Raw genomic sequence first — 18,326 nt, forward strand, 5'->3', positions numbered from 1 at the left:
CTCCTTTCATCAAGATTTTTGCTGCATGCATGTTCAGATTTTAAACCATATTAAAAAGTCCTGCCAAATTCCTACTCCTGAGAAGAGAGAGTAGAGGCATTGCAACTGACGTAACGATGCGGTGCAGAGAAATGCAGTCTGTGCAGGACAGCAGAGGACTTGAGGAGTGGAGGCTCAGGATGTATGAGAGGAGTACAGGCATGGGATGAGAAAGGTTGGGGCACATCCCTGGCCCTGTAGACCCAGCAGCTACAAATGACTCACCATCAGTTAAAGACTCACAGACCTTGTGTGGACAAAAACAGTTTTGATGTGTAACTGTTGAAGCTTTGGGATGTTAAAGGAAAAATTCTCTCCCTGCCACTAATTCCCCATGCCATTAGTTAACAAAAGAAGTAGTTAACTGTAGGGGTGTGAATGCATCCCTTAAGGAAAGCTGTTTGGAGTTCTACCTTAAAGAGAACAGAGCTACCTGGAGTATGCGTGGTGGCTAAGAGGCCAATGAGAGGCTGTGGTGTATGCAAGGTGAATTGGTTAACCAATTATGTGTTGGCATGTTGGATGTGAGAGTGCTTAAAAGGTGTGGACATATCTGCGTGAGAGTCAGTCAGCTCTAGATCTACTAGGATATGAGGTGATGTAATAGGAACTAATAGGAACTAACTACTTCTACTATGAGAACTGTCTGTTAATCTATCTTGAATAAACTCCCTAAGATATGAGCCTTCTGATGACTGCTGTGCCTGAGCTCTTCTGACCGTCAGTCCACAGCCCAGCTCGGTATAAGGGGCTCCCCCTATAGTCAACTGCTACCAATTCCTACTTAATCATTTTGGGTGGAGGGCGGACTGGGGGAAGGTGTGATGGGGAATGGTTTTGCAGTGTCTCTTGTTTTGGGGGACATCCACAGTGGTCATTGCTGCTTGCTTGTGAGAGCTTTTTTTTTCTGGCTCTGCTCTTTGCTTTTCCCCCTCCATGTCTGGGCACGAGAGAGGGAGAGGGAGAGAGAGAAAGAGAGGAAGAGAGAGAGGGAGAGAGAGAGAGACTGTAAACTTTTGTTTTCTTTCCCAGGAACCAACTTAGACTGCAAGGGGATTCCTGGGGATTATCATCACTCCTCCACTGAGAGCCTTTCCTTCTTCGTTTGGAACAAAGGACAAGGAGAGAGAGAGAGTCCATGTGACTGGTGACTGTTCACTCCTTCTCTCTGCCTCGCTGGGAAAAGACTGAGAATTCATCCGCAGCCAGCTGAGGTGTGACACTGACACTGTCCATAAATGTAACTGCACCAGGAGGAACCTACCATTTTGGGGGTTGTTCTCTTTTGTTTTTACTTTTGGTGCTGGGGGAGTAGTTTGCTCTGATCTGTTTACAGTTATATCTACATATATATGTGTATATATATATAGTAGTTAAGAACAGTTATCCTTCTTATATATATTTTCTAATTAAAGTTCCTTTTTCTTAAATTTAATTAAGAGTGACGTGACTATTGTGGAGGAATCCTCTCCTCTGCTTTTTGGTAAACATTTTGGTTTTTCCCTCAAACTAAGACAGTAACAAAGAGAACAAACCCAAGTACCTAACATGTAAAATACCATGTATATTAAATTTAGGTGTAACATGAAACTACAAACCCATGAAGGTGTAGAAGTGTGTTAAACACATAACACACACCCCAAATTGGTCCTAGAGCAAGGGAGAAGGAAACACCAACATTGTATTCTTCCTGGCCCATGACTCCATATGTGATGGACTCACTTCCTAACAGCTCCTCACACAAACACACACACTAGCATGAAACCACTGACCTCCAGTGGAAGTGTAAGCAATACACAAGTGAGGAGGGGTAAAAATAGTAACAGTTAAATACTATTTATTTTTATTTATTTTTCCCCTATTGATTAGATCTGGATTAATAATGATTCTTGCATCAGGCTAAGATTATACTAATACATGTTTGGCTTTAAACATACATTGGTTTCCTCTTTGCCCATAAACAAGGTTTTCATTGCAGCAGCAGTGACAGAAAGTGGGTTCTGAATTATGAGCTGCAGAGTTCCTGGGCAATAGGACCAGTGTGGACACTAGAGAAAAAACCTCTGGATTTCTTTATGACTATTCTTTAAAGCAGTTTTGAAACAGGTGGTGTTATTCCACTTGGCAGTGGAATCCTAGGAATGTAACAGAGCTTAACACACTACACTTTGTGTGAAGATAAAATGTATACAGTGACTTCATAGGATAGAATCTCAACTTCCACTGCTAGCCCTGCCATATAGCAGCTATATGATGCCAGAATCCATGGGGAATGAAGCAACTGTGACTGCCGAGAGCAAGGAGCTTTGCCTAGGACATGGAAATGTTTTGTTGGCTGCTGAAATGTTCAACTCTGGATATCTGGCCAGGAACTAAACCAGCCCTGGAGGTGCTCTGTGTCTTCACAGAGCTTCACCCTTCACACGGGACTACAGTGCCAGGTCTGTGACCTTGTGATGATTCCCTTTGTAGCATGTTCTGGTTTCTCACTGTGCAACACTGAGATTTTTGGTGTAATTTGCCTCAACATATACTTTTTTTTTTTCATTGCACATTAAGTAGAATCCTAAATCATACTGACATGGGAGACAAATGAGAATAATTCTAATTATCTATGGGATTTCAAAGTAGAAAATTAAATTGCAGTGGTAAATATTTGACTTCAGCATTTGCCTCTGGACCCTTTCACCCACTCTATTTTAAAGATTAACCTATGCTTCATATTTTCACTTTTCTTTTTTGATGGTGTACTCAGTATCTTTTAACTCAAAGAAAATCTTTGGCAAGCATAAATGGATCTCTCTGCTGGCTTAATTAGTTCAGCATATGAGCCTGTAATTCCAACAATTAATTCTTGTTTCATCATTATTCTTTTTAAGAATCTTTCTTCTTGGATTTCACTGAAAATGGATTTGGGAATAAATGACTATCCTTTTACAGTGTGTCTCAATTGAATAATAACATAAATTCCCTTCCTCTTTCATTCAAGGATCTGAATATATTTTCCAAATGTTGATGCAGAAGACTTCACATCCCTTACTGATGAGGGGATTATTGTTTTCTTTAGATAAAGAAACTGAAGCACACTGAGGCTAATTACTACAATTATTTTCTTAGACTGATGTCATCAAAAACTGGATAAAAACTTTGGCCAACAAAAAATGAGTGTGAATTAGAGCTATAGTGGAATTTAAAAACCAGTCACATAAAATTGAATAAATTTGTGTGAAATTACTAATTTCCACATCATAAAATTAATTTAGCCAGAAATAATTTGAAGTTGGTATGTATTTGTAGGCATGAGACAAATCTTGTGAATGCCTTGAATATACAACTCTCCTTCAAGGGAGCAATATAACTTAAAACTATATTGAAAGACTGTTTGAAAGCTGAAATATTGTAAAATACATTCAGACCTTTCAATGTTAAGTTCCCTGTTCAATTTCAGTTTAAGCTCTAGCATGTTCTTGATTATGTAATTATTAATTACAGGACCAGAAGCTGTTTTTGTTCTCAGGATGCTTCATTCAGTTCACAGAACAGAAAATGCGAAAGGAATTAAAAAAAAAACCAAATACCTCTTTTTACTGTTTAGTTCCTTATAGGCCCTTCTTGTCTCTCACCCAGGAGATGCACTGAAGATAAAATGTCATTCAATTCAGAGTCTTTCAACTTGTCCCCACAGTGCTCTCTTGCTCTCTCTCCCTCCTTGCCCCATCCCACAGCTTAGCAGACAGGGAAGCACTATCCATTCCTTTCACAGGTGTAGAATGGAGAAATATTTCAGTTATAATCTGAGAAGAACTAGTAAACATGTCAGTGGTTCAGAGGTGTCAGTATGGTAAGTAAATCCAGTGTTGTTGTACGGGGCAGATCACAGTGCAGACCTTCCCACAGCAGGAGAGACTTCCCATACAGAAGGTGCCCTTCCTCTCTTCCTTTTTTATTTTGGAGACAGTGACACAGACAAGGATTCTATGGAAATTTAATTGAGCATGGTGCTGACACAAATTTATTCTGGTTTCACATATTGAAAGTTTTAGCCTGCATTCATTGGTAAAGGAAAAAAACAGCCAAAAGACTAATGCATAAAACAAGAAGAAATTTACTTTGCAATTAACTTTATACTTTCATTCTGTGCAATTACTGGAGATGTTTAGAGATGAACTTCCTCCCTTACAAGCAGATATTAACTAAAGAGTTTAATTATATGCTAAAAGAAAAAGGTTTTCTGCAATGTTTTTTTTTCTGAAACCAGCATTGAATACTTTATCTTGTGTTTATGAGAATAAAATCTGCTGCTATGGATACAGTGAGGTCAACGTTTCAACATTATTATTTTACTGTGCTATGCTAAAGGAGGTGGTAGGAAAATATTTTTCTTTCAACAAAAATATCTGAGAAAGTATAATGTATTTTAAATGAATATGTAAAGCCTTTTATTTAATACTTCCCTTTCAAGCATAGGAATTATAACAAGGTCCAGAAAGGCAGCAATGAAAAACCACCTTGTCTGTAACAGAACTTCCATTTCACCTGATGCTGTAGTGTGTTTTACAGTATTAATTGAGCTGCACAAAAGTCCTATGATAATTCTCAAGGTGACCTCAGACAGAAAAAGAAAGGTTTATACTTTTTACAAAGCACAAGGAAAGCCTGAACACCTTTTTTTAAAAAAAAAAAAAAAAGAGAGAGAGCGAGAGAAAAATTAGTTATGTCAATTTTTATCTTGCCTGCTTTTTGAAGCACTGCAGAACAATAAACTCTTTTAATGAAAGAATAATGCTAAGAGTATCTCCTCCATACTGACTGTTCGGCAGTTGACTTAAATAATCATATTAATTCAGTTTTAAAATTGTCTTGCAAAAATACCTTCCCTATCAATTACTCAGTTTCTGCTTGCTTTCTATCACTGTATCATAGTCCTTCTAACTTTCCTACTACCTACAGCATTCTGGAAAAGACTGCATAAAAAATAGCACAACTTAAAAAGGTACACATAGCACAAAAACATCCAATCTTCTTTTACAGGAATAGAGAAATATAGCAGAAAACCTCACCATATTTCTTCCTGTACCGATCACATTTAAGATACTCATCATGCTGAATCTTACCTCTCTCTCCCTCTCCCACCTTAGAAAAGCATAAGCCAAGGTAAATCCACAATTTCCAAATAACTCAGAGTAGTTTATTGTTTTATCACTGGGCTACAGTACAAGGAGAGACTGACTGAAGTGAAAGGGACTGGCATTCTTCACAGAAAATCAACCAAGGAACGGTAACAATTAGTCCTGAATTTTCACAGCAGCATAGAAATGTAGCTAATGATAGGACAAAAGTCTCACAGGAGAGACATTTAATGCCCAAATGCCCTGGGGTTTTTGCTGGGTTTTTCCAAACAACTCAGTGTAACTAGGAAAGGAGTGTCTGGCCTTGGGATGTGAGCAAAACCAAAGGGCCCTGAGCACTCTCTTGTGTGCCTTGGTCAACGAACTCACTTGTTCATGTCAAATTCTCCATCTCGAACACTGGACAAGCATATTGCCTCAGGTGGCTGTTGTTAGAACTCATTTGTGTTTCTTCAGCACTGCAAAATAATATTTACAGCAACATACACAGAGATTTTATTAGTTTTTTGGAATGATATAAAAAATGTTCTGAATCGTACACTCTTTGTATTGGGTTGGGCATGTGTGTTTATTTGTTGTGGGTTTTTTGGTTTTGTAGTGTTTTGTTTTGTTCTAAAAAAATGTTTTGAGATTATGAACACATCTGAATGATCACTTGCACCCTCAACAACCTGAAATGCCAGTTTCCAAATAGATATATAAAACAACAAAACTCAGTGATGATTTTAAACCCCACAAAAATTCTCAACCTCATAAATAATACTAACTTTTGATAACTGCAAAAGCAATTTTAAAGTTGCTGATTAGAATAAACCTTCTGGGAAAAAGGAGTATCTATTTGTGGGCACTAAAAGGCTATGAACCTACTCAGCTTTTCTAACCAATAAGAAATTATTGAAAAGCTTGAAAATCCTCTTATTAAGAAACTACTTTTAAAACACTTAATTCCTAAAAAAAATTATTTTCATTTTAAAAACTATTCAGGGTTAAATAATTAGAAATAAGGTAAAAAATAAAAATTATAAAACACATCAGGAGCCAAATCCTGATGTGATTAAATAATTAGAAATAAGGTAAAAAATAAAAATTATAAAACACATCAGGAGCCAAATCCTGATGTGATTAATGAAACTGTTTCATTAACACTTGAACTTTAGTCTAAATCTATAGCAACTGATTAAGATACGGCAGAAGAGAATTTAGTGAAGCAGAGAAGTGATCCAGTTGAAAAGATTTTCTTCAGTTATTATACATCCATTGGCAGGATCAAACATATCTTCCAAACTTGCTATTGATTGCAAAGTAACATCAAATGGGATCTGAAAAAGGACAAAATACCAAATGAATAACTTTATTAAGCTTAGAGGTACCAAAAAGTACATATATACAAATAGCTTCATATTAAAGCCAAATTTCTGACCCACAATCACTAAATAAATTAGAACTACATATTGCCTCAGTATAAATTTGTGGTTAATAACATTGCAGGAAACTAGTAAAAACAGGATTCAAGGGAGAAAATTTCTATGAACAGTCTTGCTCACAAAATTTATCCTGATTATCTGTAGACAAAACGAAGATCTCAGACAAGAGCAGCAAAGAGGATTAGTAATTTGGAAGGCTTTTCCTAAGATGAGAATTCAAAAGAATTGAGTTACCTATAAAAGGTGAAAGAGAGGGCAATGAAAAATTGGTATGTGTGTCCATTGAACACAGAGAACTATTTAGCTGTTTGGGGTATCGTGGAAAAACAATTAAAGGGAGAGAAGCTTGGAATAGGCTACCTAGGCAGGTTATTTTTAATGAAATTATTTTATTTATAAATTTACTTTCAACATTTAAGATTGCAACTTCCAAACACTATACTTTGTCTCCCTCAAGGACATAGCTATTCATTAAATAGTATCAAAAACAAGCAGGCTGATCAATTTTTATTCTTAAAACATGGACAGTCATATAATTTTAAATGAATAATTCAATACAGATGCACTTTTTGCATTTATAAATACAATCCAGGGCTGAATCAAAAGCACCATAAGACAGATGGACAGAAATAAGAGAATCAAAGAAGAGAAGGTGAAACATTATAGGAGTTGAAGTGTGACAGCTCAGACAATGAGAAAACAAATACCACAAATTAGAACTGACTTCATCCAATTAATTCACCAAAAGATGAGCAACAAAAAAATTGGGATTAGGAAAAATGGTGTAAAACTACATATAAGCAATGTATCTTCTGCCAACTCCTTTATGCTTGAAAACAAATGGAATGTACTACTTTGTGGTTAAACATAGTCCCACTGGGAGCCTTCCGTCTCCAGCTGAGGTAATGCACGTATACAACTTACTTGAAAGTTTGGAAACACTACTTTGAAATATGCAATATATACCAAAGTGCCAGACAGCCTACAAGTTCCACTGGCTTCAGAGAAGAGTGAAGATACTCAGCATCTTGAAAGATTAGGCTTTAGTTGCTCAACCAAAACTACCATATCTAAAAGCATCTTAGTTTAAAGTCTCTATTTGAAACCTTGTAATGAAAAGCCCATTGTTGCACCTGTTGAAACATTTTAGCTTGTTGTGGAATTTAGCAAGAATAAAACACAGCAGTAAACATCCTATTCTTGCTGGGAGAACACTATTAAATCTGCTCCCTCATTTCCATCACAGACCCACAAACAGAAGCAGGTAAAGTGAAAGGAATTCACAAGAATTTAAAACCGTTCCGAGAGGTTTCCAATATTCTGGAAACCAATGTTCTGGAATATTCGGCTGTATCTTTCCATAGGTATCTGTCAACTCACTCTACCATGAAAGATATATCAGTGGGACTCTGAAAAGTACAGCTTTGCAGAATGAATGTGTGTGTATTTTGATGCAATGATAAAGCCAGATTGAGAGGTATGAGGGTCTGGCATTCATTTGAGAGAGAACTTCAGAATGGAGAAGAATGGATGACAAAGAATGGTGCAGTATGAATAGAAGGGAATGTGTACTCTTAGGTACTGGACTGCGGGATGCACAAGGAAGCATTACAGAGTCTGTCTTCTATAACAGGTCTTCTACAGTAGACCAACTGTTCTCAGATACAGGTCAGGATTCCCTTCTGGAAGGAGGAGATGCCTGGCTGGAAGTCCACAGTGGATGTACCATTATCATTCTATTGTGAACAATTACTGGCAAGATATTTGAGGATCAGTTGAGGGAGTGCTATGTTGCAGTGAATTCCAAAATCTTCCTTGGTGTCCCTTGAACCCTGGCATTTGTGGTCATTTCCCGATCCCCCTGGGGTGGCTGAGAACACTGAACCACCCTGCTGCCCATATGGGCCAGTTCCCCATAGTCTCCTCTGGGATAATGATTACAGCTGGGTAACAAAATGAATGCAACAGGATTGACAAAAAAATGGCACACTAGCTCTCAAAACATCATGGGCAAGAAAGCTGAGAAATATAGAAAGAAAGCCCAACTAACTGCAAAAATGCAAGGATGGAAGGAAATTACATTTGGCAATCGCATCACAGGAATTCAATGGCCAGAGGATGGTGGATAACCTATATTAACCATTGTGAGCAAGATTTACTTTTAATACCTTTTTGTATGTATGAAAAGGTGATTCTAATGAACACCGAAGATATGCATCATTTGTAATCATTCGTATTTATATTTAAAAATTAAAACTCAAATAGAAAGCCCACCAATATATGAGAAAAAATGGGAAGATACTTAGGGGAATAATCCATGTTTCAGTTTAACTAAACAATTGTGATCCTTTAGAAAACAGACTTTTATTCTTAATGAGAACAGCCTACCTTAGTTAATGGTGAGGACAGGGCTGGAACAACACACAGCAGTGCTCTGACTTCAGATAAACACCTTTTAGCCATTTCCTAATGGTAGAAAACAAGAAAAAACTAGTGCTGTACTATCAGTCTTCTCCAATAAGCTAACAGATGGCTCAGCCTTACAAAATTTTTCAGAACATTCAAGTTTTAGGTTATTCTAATTGAATTCACAGCAAAATAAACCTTAGCTGATGAATATAAATTTTCTGCAACACAAATGGTTGTGCTTGCTGTACAAACACATGTGCCTAAACCTTGCAGTTTCTGTCGAGGTAAAATTGCCCCTGGTTCAGGTTTTAAATTCAGAGACTCAGGATACTTTTGCTATTTGTTTGCTGAAGACATTATAAACAAACACCCTGACAAGATGATATTTATATATGTATAATGCATGTTAATCTCATTGGTAATGTAAATATTGTTTTTCCAATTACTGACATATATTAATGAAAGTCTGAGCAAACCACATCAGGTAATCAGAAACACCCACTAAAGGACAGCTCTGTCTACCCTCCTGAGAACTATGATTGGCCAAAATACCGTTTGTTCTCTAAGCTGGTCGAAATACAGCCCCATAATAATGGCACAGTGCACAATTGTCACTGTTTCACAGCATCCATCAGACAAAGTGACAACCTCTACATCATTAATCATTTCATATAATAGATATAAAGAGAATCCTGTCACATGATAAATGTCTCCCACTTTGAAAATAAACGTCTATTTTGCCTTGGCATTTATCAAGCAGCAGTTATACTGTGGCAATATTCTATTCCAATGACATTATCTCAAACAGACCACATGGAAAATTGTGAAATTACCTTATTTGAGTGTGTGAATGTGGGGAGAGTTATTTGTTTGTGGAACATATTCAGCCTTGCTAATAAAAGAGGAAGGTGGCATGGAGAAAATGAAAATAAATTCGCTGCCAGTTTTAGTCTTCTCTCAATAACATCATTAGAAGGTTCTTATTTCAGAAACCACCACTGCCCATTTTGCATTGAAGATGTTTAACTGATTTTTAAAAAGCACTTTCGGGTTGACCACCATGCTGATTTAACACACTGCCAAGCCTTTTTTTATGCAGATTGCCATAAATTAGGCATTAGCTTTCAAATCTATGTACCTGAAGATGTTGCTTTTATTTTCAAGTAAAAGGTGAGAAAATGCCTGGGGTTTTTTGTAAAGTGACAAGCAATATATAAGGAAGAGGAAAAGCTAATAAATTAAGAGTGAAAATATTTCAGCATTTCTTGAAAGGGGTGAGGGAAGCATAACGTCTGTCTTTATGCCGACTTTTCAGGTTACTTGTCATTTATTTCCCCAAAACAGACATATTTAAGAGCACAACTTTTCTAACTTACTTCTGTTTTTTCATCAAGATGCACTTTTGCAACACTCATTTTGGGAGTTTTTGAAGGATAACTTTGTTCAAGAAAATCTGTATGATCTAAAGCTGATGACAAACTTTTAGAACTTTGCATCAATATTTCAACTTGCTCCTTCAGATTAGACAGTTTCTTCCTTAAAGAAATAACTCTGAAAGAAGACAAAGGTTTTCATTATTGCTGTTATAGAACAACAATATTTGTTGTTTCCAGTTTATAATTAAGTTGACCTCGCTTTTATTACATATTGATTAGGTTTTACTTTTTTTTTTCATTTCAATACTGATCTCATAAGTTGAAAAAATAGGTTTTCCATTAAACAAAGTGGAGATCTGGAATGGATTAGCTTTTTATATTAAAGGTCATAAGTAGTATTATTTTAGGAATGCCTCTCTAAGAAAGGTTTTTTCACTGAGCCAGAAGCACAAGGGAGGCAGAGGCTGCAGCTCTTCTTGGCTTGTTATTACTTCCCTTTCACCTGCTCAGCAGTTCCAAAACTTTTGAGGCTAGATGAATGACCAGGAAGAAGTAATGAAAAATGCCACACAATGTAAATTCAGGGCTGCATCTGGGGCTACAACTGAGAAAAATCCTTGCATGCTGGAGAAAGTACTTGATTCAGTGAGAGAATGGGAATAAACTCTGGGACTGCTTCTTAGATCTGCTATGTTGCTATGCCAGTGTAATATAATTAGCATGCGTTACTCGGTTCTTAAAGAATCAAAACTAAAATTCTAATGCATTCCAAAAGCATTTGTTTGGATGGGTTTAACACTGTGTACAACATCTTACAGTTATTATAGTGAAAAATCTCTGAAAAGCAAGGAAGAATGCTTTTAAACATCTACAGCTTTTTGATATTTTTTGCTTTATTTTCTCTCATCCTAGGTGGTTGACCGATCTATAATACAGCAGGAAATAACAGGATAAAGTCAGTGATTATTTACCTAGCCAATGGAATCCACAAGTGGCCTGAAAACACAGACATTGATCTGAAAACCTTGATGTTGCTAATCTTGACAGGCTCTGTATTATAAGCATAAAGCAGCAAAACCTGTAAAAGAGATGGAAGGACTAAGGTGTCATTCAGTATGGCATCGTAGACCTGAGTCACCTTAGTGATAAAAGATTATATAAGTATCAAATACAGTGTACTGATGAAGTCTTGGATAACTGACCTTCAAAAAAGAGGGGAGTGTGATCTCATATGAATTTGTACTACACCCAGTTTTTATAGGTTTTAAAGCAATATAATTATGGATACAATTTCCTGGGTTTGAAAATTAATGCACCCCACAGAGTCACCATCAAAATCTCACTGTTGTCCTAATCCTGGTCAATCAGTCCCACTTATGGTCGTGTCCAAAGTTCCAGCTTAAGTTAGGCTGAATAGAGAGCTTTTACTGACTTTCCAAAGGTCCTGCGTAATAAGCTAAATTTCTTATATGGCCTTGTGCATGGCTGTCATTATACTTGGTTTAAGTCCATGAAGTGTGCATAATTCACCAGTCTAATACAGCTGCATCAATATAAGAAAATTAAATAGAATGCTCTCATCTTTCAGCGCAATAATTTGCTAGTATGATTGAATATATGCTTCCTAGTGGTAGCTGAATATTTTGACTATATGGAGGACATCAACAATATGGAATTCATGTATTAGGTGATTTGAAGAGTTGTCTCTGGACCTCTACTAATCTGTATGGCCATGCTAAAGTAACTTGCAAAACTATATTAAGAGGTACCTCACTTGCATTAACTCTATAGGGCTTCTATAGCTTACTAATAGAGATATAAAGGTCTAGGAGAAATTTAGACACTGACCTGCTACGCCGAAAAGTTTGGAGATCACAGATTTCTATTCCAGTAGCAGAAATTTTACCTACATATTGTTTCCTTGTTTAAAAATAAAACAAATTCCATGTCCCAGTCTCTTGCTTTCCTGCAACTCTCCTATCTCTTTCATCTTTCACGTTTAGTGTGTTCTTTTAAGAAAATGAGGTTTACAGAATCCCATTTTCCCTCTATATATGTGTATTTGTTTTTCCAATAGCCTCCCACTAAACAGTAATTTGAAGGTATCAGTCAGCCCTAACAAAATGTAACAGAGTGGGGAACTCTTAAGACATCAAGGATCTGCAACAGGCATGAATACATCACGGCCTGGAAGCTTTACAAGGCAAAGTATTTTTTTGGCCTTGCAACAAAAAACTGTCAGGGCATTCTGTTTTCCTGCAGAGCAGGTTTGTGGCACTGTAAGTATATAGCTCCCTGCTGTCCAGCTTGCCTATCAGCACATGTATAATTCAGTTAGAAAGCTGATCAGCCATAACATAAATATTTACTGAAAATGAGACTTAATTTACTCCAACACATGAAGAATTTTTGTGCTAGTTATACCTTAGTTTCTGTATCATTTGATGACTTTGCCATAGAAGGAAGGTACCACTGAATGTTAATTTCCTTATTTGAAGCATTTGCTGCCCTACTCCCCATCTGACTTTCTTCTGCAATAACAGAAACTGGAGAAGCTATCCTCACATCTGGCACTTCTGATGTAATTTCTGTAACTTCAAGAGACATCTGAAAGAGAAAAATTTAAATTATATTTTCGTTGCTGAAACATGCAAAATCTGTTATAATATAGTGTCTACTAGTATGACTTTCACTTCTGCACAAATATATGCTTATTGATGTAAATGAGTGGGTTTAAAAGGGGTCCGTTTCACCAAGGTAAGGCTTTTTAAATCTCACCTGATGAGACATTTCTAAAGGTAATGCAAAGTATCTTTGGGCTGCCTTTGAGACACCTATAGTAACAATGACTGTTGCCTCTGACTTAGAATCATCATGGCATTATAGTTTTTGCTCAAATCTATTATTTGACAATACTGATCATGTCATCATCAAAATCTAGTGTTGAAAAAGTAATGTCAGCCATGCATATTGGTATGTAAATAGCATTCTGAATGTTAGAATAATGCTCTATTTATGTTGACCTATCTGTTTTCTCCTTAGCTGTGCAACTAACAAAGAGAGATACTTGCTGAAAATTCAGTCACTTAATTTTTGAGGATTTGTTGTATTCACTAAAATACATTGGAACATTAGCAGGCCATTCATCAAACAATTACTGTTGGCTGTGATTTACCAGGGAAGTAATGGAGGAAAACTGTCAACCAACAATGATTCATGAAAAAAAGCTTTCTTTAAAATTGATTTAAAGGCCGAACAGCACCACACCATCTCTACTTTTTAAAGTGTTATGCAGATATGCAAAGAACAGCAGCCAAACAGTGGCATTTTGGGGCAATATGAACCCATTTGAAAAGGTCCTTAATATCTCCCTCATTGATTCCAAAATGTAGATATTAAAAACAGCTGCCTGACAAGTTAGCCATTTTCAAATTTTTAATGTTCATTGCTGAAAAAAAAAATTTGCACACTTTATTTACAGAAAATACAGCTTATGACCAATATAGGGCAGTAAATCCAAGTAAGCAGAAGATGGATTCACAATAACTTAATCTTACGCCATAAAGCCCCTTATCATCCCATGTCAAATTTTAGTAGAAGTGACAATAAAGCTGAATACATGCATGGGAAGTCATGTGTTGGAGCATACAGACATGTCTTCAGTAGGCAGCCATAACAGTGGCCAAGACTCAAGGCACACCATGGGACGTGCACGGATGGCCCACCTACTACAAGCACCTTTCACATTTGGGACCTTTAGTGCAGTAATGAATCACCCACTATCCTGCTAACACACAGTGTGAACAAAATTAGGAGAACACACATATCTGGATGTGGGAACAAGCTAATTTATTCTGTGCCCCTGAACCAGAGCTCTTAAAATTCCATTTTATGCTGTAACTTTCTTTCTTTCTAAAATGTGTGCTGTGTTTTCTATTTTGCTGAACTGAATCTTTTTGGTTTTACGTCATATTAAATCTCTTTGAGGCAGGATATTACAACTGCTCTTGTCAAACTGGAGGGCTGCTGAATTATGTACATAAATATTTGTCTATTCAACTTTCTCAAAACCCTGAAAGCAACAAATTGTCTTAGCTAAATGTTTCCAGTCCTGCATACTCTCATGGAGTGGAATCAAAAAACAACTAGGTTATATGTAACAGGACACAGAATTTTAATTATAGACAATGTCATTTGGATCCTTTGATCAGCAGACCTGAAAAAACCCTTCAGAATTAAAAAGGCACTTGTAAGTGAACGTAAAAATCATTCTTTCAAAAACTATATCTATTTGTACTGTTAAAAATCCCAGTATTAAATTACATATTTAAAATAACTTATACAGCCTTCTGAATAGTAAAAGATTCTAAAAATGTTAGGAAAAATGTCAATGAAGCTTAGAATTTAAAAAAAGTAAGAGCTTTATGCTTGCTAGCTGTCTACAACAGCGAAGCTAACACATGATTATGCAGCTTGCACCCGTCACGAACATGACAGTGAGCTCTGAAGCTTATTATTCCATGACACTGTAATACTAATTATGTCAAAAAAAGAACAGACAGAGTAAAATAATTTTTGATATATGATGGCTGTTATAAATGTCACATACCACATATTTACAGTTTATTCAGTGGCACAGTCAGCCCTTTGTTGGGAAATGAGTAATGATATGCTATCCAACACTGAAGAAAGTTCACCAGCTCTAGAAGAGCTACTTTCACAAAAGTATTTTTATTCATTTTTTAAGACACCACGTTCTCCCTCCTCAGTGCTCCTCTGTCTCCATTTAATACTGAACATAATAGGCAAAAAATAAACTGTAGAGGCTGACCTCTCATTTTAATTTTTTAGTATTAAGATAATTATTAATGTGAGAAGTAGTTTGGAGAACCTTTGAAGACAATAATTTCTACATTGGACAAATTTCATTCAATGTGCCCTGATAAAATTTCAGTTCAGGATTTATCTCGGTGATATATTCTGAGTTGCATACATTTGAAAGCTCAAATGGATTGTTGACAAGCCAGAGATCTAAAAAGGTTGATTTTCTAGCCAGATGATAATCCGTGAAAAAAACTGGCACACAAGGCCTTCACCAAATTTTGAGAAAATATAACACATTTTTTGAAAATCATGTTTTCTTTATAGACCACATTAACAATATAGAGACTTGTACATACAGATTACAAAACAAACATCAGTACATTTTTGGTATGAAACATGGAGATCTAAAGCCTCAGTCCTTCTGCATAACAGAGCCAACTAAATTAATTAATAAAAAAAAATTTAAATATCATTCTGCTTAATCTTCTAAGGTCTAAATACACTAGCTATGGGATGGAGATAATTTTTACAGGAACGATAACACAGGGATATTTGCATTTGTTAACTACCTACCTCCTGCTTGACAGGATTTTGGGTTGGTACTGATCCTCTGCATAATGAATTTCATTCCTCTACAGTGCTCCCAGAAATGTCCCCATTGGAACTATCAAGAATCTAAGTGAAATACTAGTATAATATTTTGGAAAGAAATAATATAAATACCTCTGAAGAATCAGTTGGCCTATCAAGTGGCAATTGTACGTCATGTAGCTCTTCTGGAAAATTCTCAAGACAACACATTGAATATTCAAACAAATTTTCTTTAAGAAAGGAATGCATTTCTGCTATGCGTAGAACAATTCCTGTGTCAGAAACAATACTAAGGTGTCCATCTCTTGCAGAAAGTGATCCAGGTCCTGAGTTAGGTGCAGCTTTGAAAAGAGATGTTTTTATTATGTCATTATTTGCCATTAAAATGTAAAGTTTCTACAGCTAATCTATATTCAAAAATTTTGAAAATATAATAGGCCTTATAATTAATGGATTCTTACTCTCTTTGAAAGGTCCTATCTATGTAAACAGATTGAATATGAAATAAATGCATTTCCAACAATTATACTGATTGGCCTTAAATATAACTAGCTTGTGCTGTTTGTATTGTAATTTTTCTCCAGTGATCTGATAATCAAAGAAGCTCTTTCTAGACATTATAAAGTAGTATAAAATGGGAGATGCAAACACCAATATGTTTACTAGATAGCTAAGTACCTGCTAGAATAAACGCATATTTATTCAACTCCATCAAAATAAGCTTTAAAAACTTTTAAGACTCCAGTTTAGACAACTAGTGGCTGGTCAGCCGAGTTGTTCTCTGGGCTCCACCACCGGTAACTAAAGCTGAGATACACAAGCACATCTACTTGTAGACACCTTACTGTTCTTGAAGTTCTGTTGTGATCCAGAATACTTTCCTTTCACTTGGTGCTGCAAGGAAAAACCCAGTCCCACCTGAAAACATTATTTTAAGACTTGCTAGATTTCCCTTTAATCAGCATGTACATGTACAGTCTAGTTCTATTCTCACCTATCAGGTCATCAGTTGTATATCCAGAAGTTGCACATCACATGTAGATGCATAGTGTTAGGGCCTTGTAATTAATGGATTCTTACTCTGTTTGAAAGGTCCTATCTATTACCATCTTCAGTTGACAGTGAAATAACCCAAGTATGTAGATCACACCTGGGGTTTTAGTCAAAACACATTCAATAATGCTCAACCTTCCTATTTACACTGGACTCAGTTCTCAAAAACAGTACATCAAACTGAACAGATTTATTTCTGACGTGACTTAAGTTTGATGTATCCAGAACTAAGAATAGATATTGATTATTAATTTTTTAAAAACAGTTCAGCTATAGTAAAAAAATTTAAGTTTTGAGAGGGCTTTCCTGGTTTTGTGAAGGCTTATGAATACCTATGAAAAAATGTAGCAATATCTTCACTTATAGCACTTGTAAACTGATATAAATCTTGATTTCAGTGAAAATTTTTTTGCAAGTAGAGAATTTAAAGGAACTCAGAGTTGAGCTGTTTCAGATGATGACCTTTGAATCTGACTCTGTTGGTCCTCAAGAATAGTATCTCACCTATGGCAGTTTTCTAGAAGGAAATAAAAATACATACCAAATTGAAGGTTTGTGTCATAAAGCCTTTTTAAATAACCATGGTAGCGAATTAGGTGAACCCATGTTATTGTATCTTTATTCTGGCTGACCCCGGTGTCAAGACTTTCTGTTCCTTCACTTTCAGTCTGCTTGTCTTCTGCGATTTGTTGGTCTTTAGTAGAAGATGCTTTGGGACTTCCAGATACAACATTGTATCCATCTGCAATCCAGTAAGAGTTCAAGAACACACATAAGTGGTTGGAATCCCGCAGATATTTCTGCCTTGTGTTGGAATTGACCAATTTGTAACTAAAAGTATAACTTGTGAACCCGGTTATGTTTTTCATACAAGGAAAATTCTTTCTATTTTGCTTTAATATTAGTTGAAATAGTAAAGAAATTGTTTCTCAAATCATGGCCAGGAACCTGACTGGTCCTTGCAAGAAGTTAAAAGGAGTAGAAAGCAAGGTGTGTTCTCTCTCTCTGATTTTGAATATAAACCCATTATTTCTATACATGGTTCAATAAAAGATAATTACAAAATTGAAACAATACAAGGAGTCATCAGTCACAACTGCAGCAGTTGAACTTGCTGGTTATACTGACTCAAACTCAGTACACTTACATATTCTGAAATGTTTATTGTTGGCTTCAGTCCAGTCCCTTTTAGATATTAAGCATATTTTCCATTATATGTGTTCTTGATTTTGCAATAAAACAAAAAATAATCTTTTCTTTGTGCAGCCTAAAAGTTATACTTATGCAAAAAGAGGAAAAAAATACCAGTACAGGTTTCACTACATCACTGATTAGGTTCAATATTTTTTTCACTGTATTAGTACATGCCTCTCTCAAAAGCCTGCATAATTCTTGTGCTGTTTCTCACTCCAAATTGAACAAACATTATGTTATAGTAATTCCTAATGGTAGACTTCCAAAAAAAATTATGAGTACTTCTA

The 18,326-nt window shown here is 36.0% G+C and overlaps 1 protein-coding gene across 1 annotated transcript in view; it reads right to left on the reverse strand.

The window, feature by feature from the left end:
- Positions 1-5,059: 5,059 nt before the first annotated feature.
- The window catches only part of CFAP54 (cilia and flagella associated protein 54), a 106,680-nt gene continuing 93,413 nt past the window's right edge, over positions 5,060-18,326 (reverse strand). The window contains exons 63-69 of the mRNA XM_071550080.1: positions 17,387-17,587; positions 15,925-16,118; positions 12,802-12,984; positions 11,349-11,455; positions 10,378-10,552; positions 8,981-9,058; positions 5,060-6,487 (exon numbers count right to left, since the gene is read on the reverse strand). Coding sequence (XP_071406181.1) covers positions 6,368-6,487; positions 8,981-9,058; positions 10,378-10,552; positions 11,349-11,455; positions 12,802-12,984; positions 15,925-16,118; positions 17,387-17,587 — 1,058 coding nt within the window. The 3' untranslated portion in view covers positions 5,060-6,367. The remainder of the gene's footprint in view (positions 6,488-8,980; positions 9,059-10,377; positions 10,553-11,348; positions 11,456-12,801; positions 12,985-15,924; positions 16,119-17,386; positions 17,588-18,326) is intronic.

The sequence above is a fragment of the Pithys albifrons genome, chromosome 3 (genome assembly GCF_047495875.1).
Source record: "Pithys albifrons albifrons isolate INPA30051 chromosome 3, PitAlb_v1, whole genome shotgun sequence".
NCBI classification, from domain to species: domain Eukaryota; kingdom Metazoa; phylum Chordata; class Aves; order Passeriformes; family Thamnophilidae; genus Pithys; species Pithys albifrons.